The 16,884-nt window shown below is 42.1% G+C and overlaps 1 protein-coding gene across 1 annotated transcript; it reads right to left on the bottom strand.

The window, feature by feature from the left end:
* Window positions 1-2,783: 2,783 nt before the first annotated feature.
* On the bottom strand, window positions 2,784-16,656 carry DEPDC7 (DEP domain containing 7). The gene is made up of 9 exons (XM_039537326.1): window positions 16,503-16,656; window positions 12,498-12,891; window positions 10,482-10,609; window positions 9,261-9,450; window positions 6,982-7,196; window positions 3,898-4,040; window positions 3,551-3,676; window positions 3,361-3,439; window positions 2,784-3,104 (listed from the first exon to the last, which is right to left on the bottom strand). The coding sequence occupies exons 1-9, from the start codon at window positions 16,573-16,575 to the stop codon at window positions 2,890-2,892; spliced, it is 1,563 nt and encodes a 520-aa protein (XP_039393260.1). The 5' UTR covers window positions 16,576-16,656; the 3' UTR covers window positions 2,784-2,889.
* Between the last annotated feature and the right edge of the window lie 228 nt (window positions 16,657-16,884).

The raw sequence follows: 16,884 nt of genomic DNA, 5'->3' as shown, positions 1-16,884 counted from the left end.
CCTGGATAGTCTTTGAAGGTCATTACATTCTAGACAATATCTTCCCTCTCAAGAACCAAGAATTATTTTTTTCCTTACACTCAACCCCGGCTTACTCAATATCAGCTGTTCCTTATGTGAAAATATTCTTAAGTGTGTGTTGGTAGCTGTAAAATTAGTTGAGACACTCAGACTGACAGTTGTCTACACCATAAGAGGCACCACACATGGTATTTCTTGCCCTATTACATCATCAACTATTAAAGCAGTTTGAAGAGAGGAAGCTCTTATAACACATTTGGTACAAACGGGCACAGACAGTCCCTACAGAGCTAGGGTAGTAATAGCAGGTTAAAATAAGCCTTGTCACTTGCTACCAAAGCTTTTTCAAAATGGATAACACTTGCTGTTTATGTCACCCTTCTAGAAAGGAGAGGAAACAATTATTCTTTGCTTCAAATAGGTGTGAGGAAGAGGGACTAGGAAGGGGGAGGGAAGGATAGGGAGTCTTGAATCCTACTACCTCACACCTAGTTTGTTTTTCCCAGCATGCAATAAGGTGGTTTCAGTACTCAATCAATTCACTTAATAAAAATCCACCAAAATTGAAGCAAAATTACAGATAAGCATGGACTGAACAGCCATTTCTTGCACAGAAAAGTATATATTGAATTAATGGGGATCACTGCCTATGCACAATACTTATCTTGACTTCTGTGGTATATGAAATTCTATGGCTTCATGGAGGGGAGAGAGGAACTGTCATGTTATAGAAAAATTATGTAATATTTGCACAGAGGTGTATGTGCTCATTACCTAGTACTCCGGTAAGAACAGCAATGTGCATTTTGTAATACGTGTATATATACTCCTCCCTTCAGGATGAGGCACTTTATGGACATCATCAGAAACAGGCTTGGATTTAGGCAGCTGAATGATCCATTTCACAATACTCACTCTGATCTTGAGCTAGTAGCAGTGCCGGCTCCAAACCCCAGCGCGCCAAGCGCGCGCTTGGGGCGGCCTTTTGCCGGCAGGGCGGCAGGCGGGTCCGGCGGACCTTCCGCAGTCATGCCTGCGGGAGGTCCAACGGAGCCGCGGGACGACCGGACCTCCCGCAGGCATGACTGCGGCGGGTGCGCTGGTCCTGCGGCTCGTGTGGACCTCCCGCAGGCATGCCTGCGGAAGCTCCACCGTAGGCACGGGACCAGCGGCACGTCTGCGGGAGGTCCTGCGGAGGCGCGTGAGCGGCGCCCGGCCGCGTGAGCGGCGCAGCGCGCCTCCCTGCTTGGGGCGGCGGAATTCGTAGAGCCGCCCCTGGCTAGCACTAAGACCATTTCAATGATCTGCCATATTTTAAACATAGTATGTCATGAATTCTCAGATTCACAGCTGTTAGACACAGTTCAGTGTCTCAGTCTTGAATGTAGTTAAAAGTAACCTAATAAGAAAAATATAGCAATAGCCTATCTTGTTTTAGCTACACTGAATCAACACTGTGCCCGAAAGTCAACCGACTTCAGACCCATTAAGTAGCATCAGCTATTATCGATCTTTCTTCAGGACAATTCATGTTTAGGAGCACAAGGAGTAGAGAGTCACTGGGAGCTGGAGGAGCAGCCATCTAGTTTTTTTGCCTCTGTAGTTCAGCAACCCTATATGGCAATGGCTATTTGCATTATGGCACACTAACCAACCATCCTTACTCTGCCAAATTAAATAGTAGATGGTTTCTCAGTTACATTGTTCCATGCGAATGAAGGCAGACAACAATTTACAGTTACTGTACAGCAAGGGACATACATAATGAAGGGAAGCGTTTTTTTACTGGCACTGCCCCAATAGCTTGGTGAAACCCTCTCAACTCCAAGTAAGGGCAAAGTTGGCTCCAAGTCATTGAGGAGACTGATGACTATGCTCCCTCTCTAATCTTTAAGAGCACAATAGGAAGATACATAGCAGCCTCCAGGGTTTCACTGTGGATTATGTGGACAAATCACATGTCCACATTATAGAACTCAAAATCCTTGTGTTTGTTCCAAATCATTAACTGTAACTAGATGGTTCATACTAAGAGCACCCCACCACTGACCATTATTTTGCAGTAACCAAGATTCCCGGAAGCACTTATAGGCTGGCTTTTCTGTTAAATCAGTTGATATCCAGGTACAACTAAATATAATCTTTTCTACAGGAAACTCTGAAGCCATTAAAGTCAGTGGAGCTGAGTGTACACAGCAGTATCAGGTCCTTAATGATCAAGTCATTTCCCCCATTAAGCTTAAATTGGCACGAGTCATCTTAACATGACGACAGTTCAATTAGCAGTTTGATACAGGTTGTGGAATACCAAACAAGAGTTTACACAATTTTCTAGACTACTACGGTACTGCATTGATTAAAAAAAGGAAAGATATGTTACCTTGAACTATGTCTTACAAGGGAAGTTAGATTAGGCTAAGATTCAAGATTCTAAAAATTGCTGGAGGAGAAAAAACAAAAAAAACAAACCAACCTCAGAACCAGTCCCAGACAGCCAAAAGCAAATACTTTTGCTAAGTGACTCACTTACCATTGTCACAGGACTTTACTTCCATGTTTGAAGAAAGTAATATTAAAAATAATACACGAGTTGGGATTCTTGGTTTCAGATTTCTCTGCCATCAGACAGGCTTGTTTTGGCAATATAGCAACAAAAATTTAAGGTGAGCATTCAAACTGTTCCATAAATACACGTTGCTTTATAAAAGCAACTGAAGCCCAAGATTATAGTTTTTAATTTGATTAATTACTTGTAAATTCCATTAATCTTCAAAATAATTTTATTATGTGGATGAATACAAAATCTTTGTAAAAGACATATTAATGTTCTGAAAACTATTGTACAGATTACATTTCTTTAATTTTAAATTACACACACATATTAGTAACTCTATCACCAAAATATTGCATGAAAATAGTTGGATTGCTACTATGAAATTGACCTAGCAGTTTCTTTCTCTCCTTGGCAGAGATTTTTGTGTCTTCATCAATAGTTTTGAGCAAAGTTAACAGCTCAGCTTTTGTGGTCTTCTGTACACTGTAGTGATATTCACTTTGATCAAGTTTCTGGCAGAAGGTGTAGCCTAAAGACACGTGAAAGACAGTCAGATAATTTACAAACAATAGGACAGAGTTAGCCACCCTGTAGATTTTACAGGCATGTTTGCCTTTAAGATGGTTCTGTACCTTTCATGACACACCCAGTTTTAAAAAGGATCTTTTGATGCAGTCTCAGACTGCATTTTTAGTGAAATTACATATATATTTGTCCAGATTACAAAGAGAATGACTTTTAAAACACATTATCTATAGTCTAAACGGCAATTTTAAAACACTTACCTGTATCCTTACTAGGATCTTGTCCTTGTTGTACAGCCATCAGCTTATCACTAACCATTTTATGTAATGTTCCTGGGATCTTGAACAAGAGAGAGTAGAAAATACAAATATTTTCTATGGTCAATGTTTTAGGTAGATCTGAGATGTAGATTAGTTCAAATGTCTAAGGTGACTGCTTTCTCAGTCTTACCTTTAAAACGTCTTTTTGCTGGTCCACCAAGAATAAAATTAGGAGGTCAGTTTTTCCTTTGGATAAAGTTTTATTGTTGACAATAGCTTTAGAGAATGTTCTTTTTACAACCATCCTGTTTTCACTCTACAAAACAGAGCGACAGAGAATAGTCCGAGAGTAGCGCTATAGTTTTCTTATTTACTAAGTATGGTTAACAAAAAAGCATCACCTTGTTCATTTTAGCATACTTTTTAGTATACAGTCTTTCAACATTAAATTATAAGACGACACAGGTAAATCCCCCCAGATATTACAAATCTGTTGGAAGTTATAAGAGTGCTAGAAATCTTGGATGTTAAATTTACCTCTTTCTGCAACTTGAACTCAGAATGATGTGCTGCAATAGCCATGAAGTACAACAGCCTCCTAAACTCCTCTCTAGTTTGACTATCCAAAAGCTTCAAGTAGAGCTGAATTGCTTCTAAAGCCTGTTCTGTTTTTCCATTCACTGGGACAAAATACAAAGTTGAATAGGTTCATGCTCCTATTATATTTCTTTTTTTGAAAGATCGAAGTCCAGAAACATTAAGTTTTAGTAAATCAACCAACAAAAAACAGATAAATTTATCCATTAAGCTAGACGTATCTAAGCAAAGAATAAGGGCAAGTCTACACTACCAAATTAAGTTGACCAAAGTTGCACTGACACAGCCACCACAGTAATTACAGTAATTTTGTATGTCCACACTACACTCCTTGCATCAGCAGTGTGCGTCCTCGCCAGGAGCACTTGTACTGATTTAACTGTCAGTGTGGGACATTGTGCGATGGCTTCTGAAAAGCAACAGCGGTTGATGTAAGCAACAGAGTGTTTACACTGACACTGCATTAACTTAACTACACTGACCATAGCACTATGCCTCTCACGGAGGTGGAGTTAAGTCAGCATAGTGAATGGCCTGGTCTACATGGGGAGGAGGGAGGAAGAAGGGTGTCGATGTAAGATATGCAACTTCAGCTATGGGAATAGCGTGACTGAAGTCAATGTATCTTATTTCGACTTACCTCCCACCCTCATGGCGCAGGATCGACGGCCGTGGCTCCCCTATTGACTCCGCTTCCGCCGCTCGCCCTGGTGGAGTTCCGGCATCAACAGGAGTGCGTTCGGGGATCGATCTATCGCGTCTAGATGAGACGCGATCGATCACTACCCGTCGATCCGGCAGGTAGTCTAGACGTACCCAACGAGTTACATCAATGGGAGCTACTGTTCAGCGTAGATGCTTAGAGAGTTACATCTATGTAAGCTGCCTTATGTCAACCTAACTCTGTAGCATAGACCAGGCCTAAGCATATCCACAGGGCAAACAGCAAGTTTCTCTTTCACTCTGCTGCTGTTTTAGAAAGATAATTGATTCTTGTATTAAAATTTAGGAGTAATTTGTCTCTATGCAATCAAACTATTTTTTTCCCCATTAGATTATACAGTCAAATAGATTTATACAGATTTGAGGTTTATAATGGAAAGTATTTCTCTATCAGTTGATTTAAAACTATTTAAATTATATACCAGCTTTGAACCCGTAAGGCAACAGCATGAATACTAACAGAGATAAACACAAAACTAAACATACCACCTAACTGAAATAATTTCATTTTTGCATGTGTGTTACTTCAGGCAGTTTCTATAGAATTCTATGCACTGAATGATTTCAGAGGCCAGTTTGCTGTAAGTTCTTCAGTATTCTTAAATGACACATGATCATTGCCACTGTCAGGCTGCATTTATGCTCAAACAACCTTTAGCAATTCCACCCCCCGCTCACCTGGATACTCGGATTCCAGGTGTTTTCCACCTGTACCATGATCATCAGATTTGACAAGTCTGGTGACAGGACTGTTTGGCTTGCCATTTTAGAACACTTTACACACAGACTCTTTACACTCATATTTAAGAGATCTCACTTTGTCAACTTCAATTAGCAATTTACATTCCACAAAATAAGATTGTAAGGTTGACTTTACAACTCAACTTTGGCAACTTTACAAAAATAGCTAAGATATCGGCGTGACCTCCAGTTGTGCCAGACATACACAATGTAATACAGTTTGTAGTGTCTTCAAAGGGAATTACTTTTTAAGTTCTTACTGACACCAACTGAACTTAATATTTAAAAGTTAATTTACACAGGACTAAAGATAATCTCCTCCAGTAACTCTCTGAATAACGAGCACACTTCAGAAGAGGATTAGTAAGGAGAGATGGGGCTCTGTTTTCAGTATGCTGATGACTCCCCGCTGTATGCCTCTATCTTGTCTGATTCAGATGATGCACTTCAGGTAAAGTCTAGTCAAGTTTGGGGCATGGATGAGAGTGAGCTGACTAAAGCTAAACCTAGAAAAGACTGAGGCAGTGATGGTGGAAGCAGCTGGAGGAGATGGCAGAGATAATCATAAGAATGGCCATACTGGGTCAGACCAAACGTCCATCTAGCCCAGTATCCTATCTACCAACAGTGGCCAATGCCAGGTGCCCCAGAGGGAATGAACAGAACAGAAAATCATCATCAAGTGACCCAATCCCTGTCGCTTATTCCCAGTTTCTGGCAAACAGAGGCTAGGGACACCATCCCTGCCCATCCTGGCTAATAGCTATATTTAAAGTGAATCATATTAGGCTATTCACCTCTGAAGTAATTTTTAAATGAAAGATATTAGCCACAGTGTGGGGGGAGCCACTAGCGAGCTATACACATATCTACCTAAAGAAAACCAAACTAGGCTTAAAAGAACACCCAGTAAATTCTAATAGACCAATACAGATAGGCCAAAATGAAATTGTAGAGAAGTAGATATGGTAACATTATGCAAGATGTAAAGCAGTAGAGAATCAGGCCTAGTCATTTACACCTGTGTAAAGTAGGTATAGTCACATCCAAATGTTAGAGTTTCACACCCACTTTGTACAGGTGTAAAACTGTAGACAATCTGGCCCTGAGGCTCCTAAATTAGAGTTCTCTTGATCAAAATTTAGGCCACAGCTGCACCACTATTTAAGTACATCCACGCCACTGCAGTGCATGTGGATAAGATGCTCTATGCTTACAGGAGAGAGCTCTCCCATTGGCATAAAAACAAAAAATCCACCCCCACAAGCAGCATAAGCTATGACAGCAGGAGAAGCTCTCCCGCCAACATAGCACGGTGCACACGGATGCTTATGTCAGTGTGTAACTTATGTCGCTCAGGCGGGATGGAATAGTCACACCCCTGAGCGACTAAGTTTTGCCAACATTAACTGTAATATAGACATAGCCTTAGTTTTTAGGACTCGAGTTTATACCTTTGTAGCACAGCAGTCAAACCTGAAGCCTGACAGCTAAGTACCAAGTCCTGCTGTCCACTCACCAGATGAACCTAGGATCTCAGCTTAATTTCTTTTCACTTACCCAACAGCTCTGCAATTCCTGTGTGGATGTCAGATGCATGGCTTAACAGTGGCTCCTTCTTTTGGCTGTAACATCTACCAATGGTATCAAACAGCAGTAGTTTCCATGTGTCTGCTTTATCAGGTTGACTAGGCAAATTTCTGCTTATATCCACCACCATTTGATCTGGAAGATACTCCAAGCAATCTATTGCTGCAGAGAGCCATTCATCAGTCCTAGAAAGAAAGACCATTATCCAAAGACTAAGAAATAATTCTACGAAGATACAGACATGAAACAGTCAGGCAACTGAATTTTGTCTCCAGAGGGCAAAGGAGACTGCAAATACATCCATGTAAATGTTCAAACCAGTAAATGAAAATATGTTTGGTGCTCAGATATCATAGTAATGGGCAAAGCCTAAGAATCTAGACTGAGAGTTTAGGATCAAGCTAAGGGTTTAAAAGTCTGTTCCTCCATTATTTGCTTTTCAAAACTGGAGTTTAGGATTCTGTTTGTCCAGCTAAATGAGATTATAAGTATTTCAAGCAAAGTCAAAGTGGCATTCTATGTATTAGGTGCATGTGGTGTAATTACCATACCTCATCAGAGATTCCTGAACTTTGATCTGACCTTAACAGATAAGGACAGGGTTTCAATCTGTATTTTTAATAGCAGACTATGTAAATTCAGGCTAAGCTTTTTTTAAACTAATGATTAAGTATTTGAAATATCTTCAGTATACTGAAAAGATTTTTAGTCTGTTCACTCATGGTTGATTAAGAGTTTCCAGAATCCAAAAGAAGGAATTATACAGCCACACTTAGTTTTAGGTTCTTTTTTTTGTTGCGCAGTATAGTTAAACAAAACATTTTATGTTACCTATCCTCACTGTCTACTGTCACCTCCTCTAATCAGGTGCTTTTCTCTGTCCAATTAATTTCTCCCCACTCTGAAAGAATTTACTAGCACCTATTCAGGTCATAAGTAATAACCCTTAAAAACTACATTTAATAATTTTAAGGCAGAAGATGTTGGCTTACTGCATACCTCAGCATGCTTTTTATATTTGCATACTTCAGTTGTAAGACTAGTTTAATTCCATGCTGAACAATGCTAACCTCTTAGAACCTCAGGGAGTTGACATAGCAGTAACACAATTACAACCAAGCCCTTAGTTAAAAATAAACTACATTACAAGATTGCACTGTTAATACTTTAAAATTAAAAGGAAAAAGTGTGCTTAATTCTTTTCCAGCTGATTTTCCATTATTTGCTGCAATTCCAATGACATATCTGGAGTACTCAGCAGAAGAGGATGAGTTATAACTAATTCCCCATAGAGCAATAGTGCCCAAACTTTTCCTAATGCATCCCCCTTTACCAGTAATAGAATCTGTCCACACACACATATCCCCCTCCATTACTGCGCAGTTGGTTCAGCAGGGGATCTTGGGCTGGGGTCCAGCCAGCCAGGGGGTCCTCCCCGCCTCCTGGGGGGCTGGCCCAGGACCCGCCAGGCACTCCCTGAACATTCCTCCATGCCCTCCTTGTGGGGCACGCCCCACAGTTTGGGGACCACTGCTATAGACTCAACTCAAAAGTTTCCTATCAAACCAGAGTTCCTACCACCTCGCACTAAAAGGACGATTGACTAAAAGAAAAAGTCAGTTCACCACCTATAGAAACCCCTTTACTTAGAATAAAAATAGACCATAATTGAAAGTGGCTGATGGACAAGCTTATATCTCTGTGCTGGAGAAATCATTAAACACGGTCCCAGGTCTGGTCTCCAGTTCTGTCCAATAGCTTCTTGACTTGTAGATTGTGAACAACACACAACACAAGTGCTGGAAAGTTAAACCTATTTTGGGTGTTGGCATCTCCATGTAATAAGGTAGCCCTTACTGGAGAACTCACCATTTTGCTAAGTCAAATGAAAAACTAGTAGTATTTTGCTGCCATTTTAAAAGTTCATTTTAAGACATTTGGGCACTTTTGTTCCTTACTTAACTATCAGTGTTTTCAGAGGCCTTCCAGGGTTCAGCAGTAATGGTCTCTGTTGAATCAGATGTTAGCTTAACAAACTATATCACTATTCAGCCCAGTCAATTCTAATGGATAGATACCATGCCTGTTGTCTTTCATGCAATAAGGGAGGCTGATTTTATTACATTTTTTACTGTTGTGCCTATGGATGAATCAAAAACAGGCCCATTGTGCTAGGCTTCTATGTGACTTAGGAAGAGACAGGTCCAAAAATGCTTCCTGCCCTCACAGTTAAATAAGTTTCTACTTACTGAGAGTCACTGAAAGCCTTGAGAATTTCTCTGTCTATGTAGTTGCTTGTGATGATGTATCCCGCCTCCTTCTTGGGTTGGGGAAGCTTGGACCTAACCCCTTGATGTTCAAGTAAAGAGTCAAGAAGTGGAAGGTCCACAAGCTGCAGCAGACGAGCAATTGTTTGTTCTTGCCATACTTCATTAATAACTGGGAGGGGTTGGAGCGTATAAAGACAAGCAGTGAGATCCTGCTAGTGAAGTGAAGAGTCAAGAAAGATTATACAAGTTACAATATTTTTCTTTCCTCTAACAGGTTTCAGTGTTCTCTTAGTAGGGGGTTCCAGTAACAAGGAGTGGATTCCTTATCAATTTTAAGTGCACTTTATCACAGCAAGAGAAAAGAATTTGTTTAGTTAGCTGTTAGAGTAGGAGAATTACCTTTGGGTAAGTCTGAAATGCTTTACATTCTTTGTACTCTAAGGTGCAAGCAATCTTTGTCATAGATAAGGAATCAAGTCAGGTAATTCATACTCATAGGGGCTTCTGAAGAAAGAAAGGTTTGTTGAAGATTCTGAAGCTCAAACAATGACTCTTAGCTGTAGATCCCTACCACATTTAAGGCTTCCATAACTGAAAACTAAAAGACCAGTCTACCGTAGTTTCCAGGAAGTATATTTTAATCAAGCCAAAGAAGGAAATATCTAGCAATAATCCAATAATCTAACTTTTACAAGCAGTTTAAATTGAGTGAGAAAACACGAACTGTCAGCCACCATTTTAAGCCCTCTCATATAAAGCAATTAAGGGGGAAGGTTGGAGACGGGGAAGAGCATATGCACATTTTGGGGGCTAGGAAGAGGGTTCGAGCCAACAATGAGTTATGTCCATGATGAAGTCAGGTGTGACCATAGCTTAAGATGTTAATTGACAAACAGGGAGGATTTCTGACTCCAGTCTGAATCTATGCCAGCCCACGACAGTGGCGTGTTCTCCCTCCAAAATTTCTACACTGATGTATTGTTTAAACTGGAGATAACGGATCTCTGTTAGAATCTAAGTTAAAACAAAACTTCAGTGCACAATGTTCTCCTTGTGTTTCATAACAAACACACTGAAGAGAGAGAGTCTAGTTTAACACCTTTCCTCCAGTTTAAGACTGGAAAGGTGTATGCCTGCCGTACCAGTATTATTACCTTCCTCCTCGCCCCACAAGTAGTTGTGACATCTTATTTGGCTTACCTTGACGAGACAAACTTGCAGAGAGGTTTACTTCGGGAGCATTAGCAGGTTTTAGACTCAAGTTTTCCCAGAGATCTTCTAAGCTTTCTGATTTGACTGGAGGAGGATTAAATGCCATTTTCTCAAGTCTGAGACAAAGAGAAAGGGTGATCCAATATTAGGACTTCAGAAATAAGGGCCCATTTACATACTAAAAATCAAATCTGTACACATGAAACAGTGACTACCCTTGGTGCCAATTAATAAAGAGCTTTAATTTAAAAAAAATCTTTGAATGCTACTGCAGAACAATGGGGGGGTGGCAGGGAGAGAGCGCATAAAACTCCTAAAGACTGATGAAAGTAGAGTAAAAGTGCCTCTGTGAGCTTCTTGTTAAAATTCCCTTTGCTCTCATTGCTCTGCTCCAGTTTGAACAATACAAGGGAAACAGATTCATTTCACTTCCTTACTACTTGTTCATGGAGTAAAACAGAACAGCACCAAGTGACACAGCTGCACAGAGTGCTAGAGAGGAGGGAAGAAAGCAAGTCACCAATATCCCTAGCTCACTGCCACTACTCTCCATCCTAGGCTGCACAGATATCAGGGAGCAGTGCACTGCTTTCATGTTTGGAAAGCTTTTCTGCCTTCCCTGTAGCCACAGGCAACACATATAGACACAGCCACTTATCAGCACCCAGCTAAAACCCATGAGCACATGATTCAGCCCTGCCTCCCATTTCAGGTCTGGACTTGGCAGGTCCCCCTAAAGCAGCAGGGAGTTCTCTTCCAAAAAGACCTCTGAAAAAAATGGGAGAAAGAGACAGGAGAATGGGATGTTCCAGACACAGCACACACACCCCCACACCCTTGGTGAAGGATTTGTTGGGATTAGGAGATAGTTTGTGAAGCAATAAGAGGTGGTAGCCACTCCCTGGCAACACATCACTGCTAAGGCAGTACAGACATAGCCTGTGAGACAAACTTAACATGAACACAAATGCTTGTAGGCTGTTAGCCCTTCTGTCCCTGCTCCCTCTCCACCCACTTCCATATTTTACTTGATTCCAGTCATAGCCTCCTGGATCTGAATGTCTTTCCTTCTTTTCAGCTATCTGCCATACGCTGGGAGAAATACCATAGTAACTCCCGCTGGTCAATCATTTCTGCTTTAAGCAGCTAGGAATAGAAAGTAAAGGACTGCTTTATAGAAGTATAAAGATAATGGGCCAAATTCATCCCAAAAATAAAGTCAGTGGAATTATGCCAGGGACAAATTTGGCCCAGTAACATTTATATATCAAATTTCTTCAAACGTTCATCAACATAGGAATACGTATAAAGTTTTAAGATGGTAATTTTTTTTGCATTTATCTAGCTATGGACAGCCAGACTACCCGTATTAGTCTTGCTTTCTGGTTTTATGTGCAAACTTTGCAGAAGTGTGGGCTACAGCTACTCAGAAGACAGACCTCTGTATACGTAAAGTAGTTGTTTTAAGGGTTTAAAAAGGTGAAATTGGGACCTAATTTACACAAGTCCTTTTAACAGATAGGGACTTCCAAAAGTGGCAAGACAGTAATAATTTTGCAGTTTTTCTTGGGGACTGCATGGCACAGTCAATTGGTAAGGAGACAACCTCTGGATTACTAGCCTAAATCCACACCAGAATTGCAGTGATTGAATATTATTCAATGTGATTAGTGATCAGATGCCTCCATTAGATGAGACTGATGGGATGCTTATCCACTAAGAGGTGGATTGAGACCATCTCCTCTTCCCCACAACTAGCTCCTTGATTTCAGTCCTTGTGACTGCTTGGACAGAGAAGGCAAGGACTGAACTGACATGGAGACTGAACTTTTCCATTTGAAGATGTGGTTCTGACAGGTAAAAGCCACTCATGCTCTACTGGTTTTGTGGATGGAAGGAATGAGCTGGATGCCTTTCAAGAAAACCTAAATACACAACCCACAAAAAATAGCATTATTTCCCCATTGCAAAGCATCTTATCTTCTCATACCACTGAGTACTAACCTTTGAGGGGTACAATGCCCATATTCTTTTTCAAATGGACTGTCTTCTGGGCTAGGTACATTTGTCAGTCTATAGAGGCTGCAGCTACTATCTTCAAACACGGACCGTTTGTCTTTTCCAAAGACTCTAGTTGAAACTGCCTCAAACACTTTGTAATCCATCAGTGCTTGACACACTCGCACTACTTTAGCACGGGAAATATCTACATCCCCAAAATATTTGTTCTGGAGGAGGTGAGAAAAGATGACATCCACTGCATCAGAGCCAATAAAACAGTTATTATAGCATTTCAGGTTCTGTCGCCGCTTTTTCACTTCCACTTGAGTCTGAAGTGCATTGATGATGCTGCTCCATACATATGTTGCTCCAAATGGCTTTTGTGCTAAGCTGAAACCTAATGGCGGAAGGACAGGGAAAGCATTAGTAACGGCATTTACTGTGACAGGCTGATAGCTTGCTGTGCAGTTTTTCAGAATTATATACTCTCTTCAGGGTAGACTATCACTCAGCCAAGAAAAAAAAAAAAGTCTATGCATGAAACCAGCATACATTTGCATGCCCTATCCCCCAGCACCTCAGCCTGTTACTTATTCACAGCTAAAGTTCTGCTGCCCCTTAACTGGAAGCATCCTGTGATTTTCCACTCTCAAAGTACATTGTTCAAGACACCACTGACAACCACCATGGGGTATATATGGAGGACCACTTACACAGACATTTACCTTCTCCAGAATTTAAAACCACCAGCAAGTTAAAAACTATGAACCCTATAATCCCAGCAGTTGCATGTCTGGAACTCTCTGGCTTCTCTGCTATGGCTGTCAATAGGATGCCACCCCCCCTTTTAAAAACAAAAAAAAACACCACCACAGGGACAGGTGTTTTCTGGACACTTGTCCACTAAGCACTGGTCCAAGGTCATCAACTTATCTCATACATGCTACTGAACACCTATCAGCTGAAACAGCTTTCGGTCATTACAACTCTGGCTTGGATTCAGACCAATAATCTAGAGGCAAAAGCTCCATATTCCTATTACTAATTGACTTAGCCAGTCAGTCCCCAAGAAAAGCTGAAGAATATTACTAGCTTGCCACTTCTGAAGTTGCTGCAAGTTACACACTAGTAACTGACAGGCCTACGTATGACAAATAATTGTTTTCAGATGTTTCTATTCACTTACTCTTTTCTAATTGTATTAGTCATGTTTTTTTTCTTTTTGCAAAAAAACAATTTAAGAAGAGACTACCGTGGGGAAGTTATTTTCAACTCTTTTACTCCTAATTTTGGTGGGAAAAGGAATGAAACAGCATGTGTGGTTTTTTGTTTTGTTTTTCCCTTTAAAAAGAAGTTACCTGGACTGTAAACTTAGTTAAATCTAGATGCTGTAACATTTTGCACAAAAGGCCCATCAAGTGAAACAGTTTACAGGTTTTCATCTCGGGAGGGGGATGGGACAGATTTATCCCGCTGCGAAACAATGCTAGGACAATTTCTTTAGTCTCTTTTTTTAGAAAGGAGTTGTGTAGTAATAGGGAGTTAGCTAATTGTAGCACACTACCCAGTGAGTGTGGCAGGAGGAGGGGAAGATATGTTCGCCATGTTAATTTTCATACAGATTTCTGATAGAAATCCCACCAAGACAGGTAGGAAGCACATCCTCTCTAGTATACACAAACCTCTGTAGCATTTACAAATACTAACTTCCACAAGCAGCCAAACGGATCATATAGCAGAGTTACAACATCGCCCCTTTTATTAAATATATGGCCGTTTCACTTACGGAAGCAAAATTCAGGAGTTAAGAAAGTATTGTCAACGTCCACTGGGTCAGTCATGGCTATCCAGCAGCACATACCCTTGCAGCAGCAATATTCATTGACTGATAACTTTGAGCTGAATGTTGAGTTTAACACTAATGAAGCGGACATTAGAAAAAATAACTCTGCTCAGGAGAAACCTGCTGGTGTCAGTTTATGTTCTGGGGCACTCTGGTACTATGGAGATAGGGGCAGAGGCGCATCACATTCAAAATCCTTGTAACCAAATGAGGTTAATGTTAATGTGAATTTCAAGAAGTCTTGGAACACTGGAGAAGTTCCAGAAGATTGTGGGGGAGGCGGGAATCTAATGCTGTACCAACATTTAAAAAAGGATAAACAGGATGATCTCGGTGATGATAGGCCTAGGTGATCAGGCTGACATTGATCCTGGGCAAGATAACAGAGCAGCTGATACAGGACTCAATCAATAAAGAATTAAAAGAGGGTATTATAATTAATACCAATACCATGGGCTTATGGAAAATAGATCCCATTAAACTAACTTGATTTTTTTTTTAAATGAGATTACAAGTTTGGTTGATAAAGATAATAGTGTTGATGTAATATAGTTAGACTTCTGTAAAGGTGTTTGACTTGGTACCACACATTTTAATTAAAAAAAAAGTAAAGTGATATAAAATTAACATGGCACACATTAAACAGACTAAAAGCTGGCTGATTCAAAACAATTGTGAGCAGGGAATCACTGAGTGGATGTGTTTCTAATAGGGTGCTGCAGAGACTGGTTCTTGGCCCTACGCAATTTAACATTTTTAATCAATGATCTGCAAGAAAACACAAATCAGCACTGATAATGTTTGCAGATGACACAAAAATTGGGGGAGTGGTAAATAAAGACAAGTCACTGACACAGATGGCTATGAATTGCTTGGTAAACTGGGCACAAGCAAACAGTGTGTGTTCTAATATGGCTAAATGAAAACATAACCATCAAGGACCAAATAACATAGGCCACCTTTACAGGGGATGGAGGACTCTATCCTGAAAAGCAGTGACTGAAAAAAGATTTAGGGGCGGTGGTAGATAATCAGCTGAACAGGAGCTCTCAAGATGATGCTATGGCCAAAAAGAGCTAATGCAATTCTTGGACACATAAACCAGGGAATCGAGAATAGGAGTAGAGAGGTTATTTTACCTCTGTATTTGGCACTACTGCTGGAATACTGTGTCCATTTCTAGTGCCCACAATTCAAAAAGAGTGTTGATAAATTGGAAAGGGTTCAGAGAAGAGCCACAAGAACAATTAAAGGAGTAGCAAACCTGTTTTACAGTGACAGACTTGAGCAGCTGAACCAATTTAGCTTAACAAAGAGCAGGTTAAGGGATGACTTGATTACAGTCTGTAAGTACCTCTGAATCTATACCAGTTACTAGAGACAAAACTAGAGTGTCTCAATATGCAGCTTTGGAAGGTTAGCATGTAACCCAGAGATGCTTAGCCTCCTATGCAGAAACACTTTTCTCCATGAGTCTGGGACTCAGGAAACTCCAGGCAAGCTCTGAAATAGTGTCAATAGGACAAGTAGTCAGCCAGGTGCATATCCTACCCAGCTAAGGAACAGGGCTGCTAGAGTCAGGAACATCTCAGATACCAGGACAAAAACAGTGACGCCACAGCATGCTGTGCCAGGGTCCGAGTACACAACACCGTTGCTGCCCCCAGAATGGAGTTGACTGTTACCTGCTCACACCCACACTAGATCCCCTCATCTCCCCTCTTTCACAATGCCAGGGTCTGGGCAGAGGGAAGGTGGTAGCTACCCTTCCTCTCCCAGCATCTGGGGTTGGGGACAGGGAGATCTGCCCCCCCACAGGGCAGAGACACCGCCCTAGGGAATGGGTTTGGGGCACCGAAGACACACACCTGCGTGAGCCCCACCCTTGCAGGCCTGGGGAAAGGGGCTCAGACCTAACTGCAGGGGGCAGTGGGAGGAGAGCCTCAGGCAGGCAGCGCCTACAGCTGCCAGCCACAGGTTCAAGGACAGTCCCCCCACCCCCGCTGCTCTCCTGTTCCCTCTGCGCAGACCCGGCCCCGCTCTGAGCAGCTTTCCACGCGGGTGCGTGCGGAGACGGGACCGGCAGGACCGAGCCGGGGCAGCGCCCGGGGCACTCCCGGCCAGGCAGGCAGCCCGCACTCCCCTCCTCCCGCCCATCCCCGTACCCGGGGGCTTGTTAGCCGGGCTGTACACAGCGCAGAGATTCAAAGCTGCCGCCTTCTCCCGCACGCCGGCCATGGCAGGCTGCTCCGAGCGCCGCGAGCGGAGTGCGCCCGCCGCCGCCGGCCCGCCGGGGCTCCAGCCCAGCGAGTGGGCGGGGCCTTCCTGAGCAGCGCCCACCCGATTGGCTCACCTCGGCCCCGCTCCCTCCTCAATGTCTCCGCCCCGCGTTCCAGTCCCGGCTCGCACGCGGGATACAGGCAGCGGGGGCGGGGCGGGGAGCTCGTCTGCACCCCAGCGCCTGGGGGAACGAGCCCCCGCCTCTCCTGTCCCCGGCGCCAGATTTAGCCTCCCTTGTTCCAGCAAAAGGACAAGGGGAAACATAAT

This window comes from Mauremys reevesii, linkage group 4, assembly GCF_016161935.1.
Source record: "Mauremys reevesii isolate NIE-2019 linkage group 4, ASM1616193v1, whole genome shotgun sequence".
Lineage (NCBI taxonomy): Eukaryota > Metazoa > Chordata > Testudines > Geoemydidae > Mauremys > Mauremys reevesii.
This window is presented reverse-complemented; position numbering and strand designations above follow the sequence as displayed.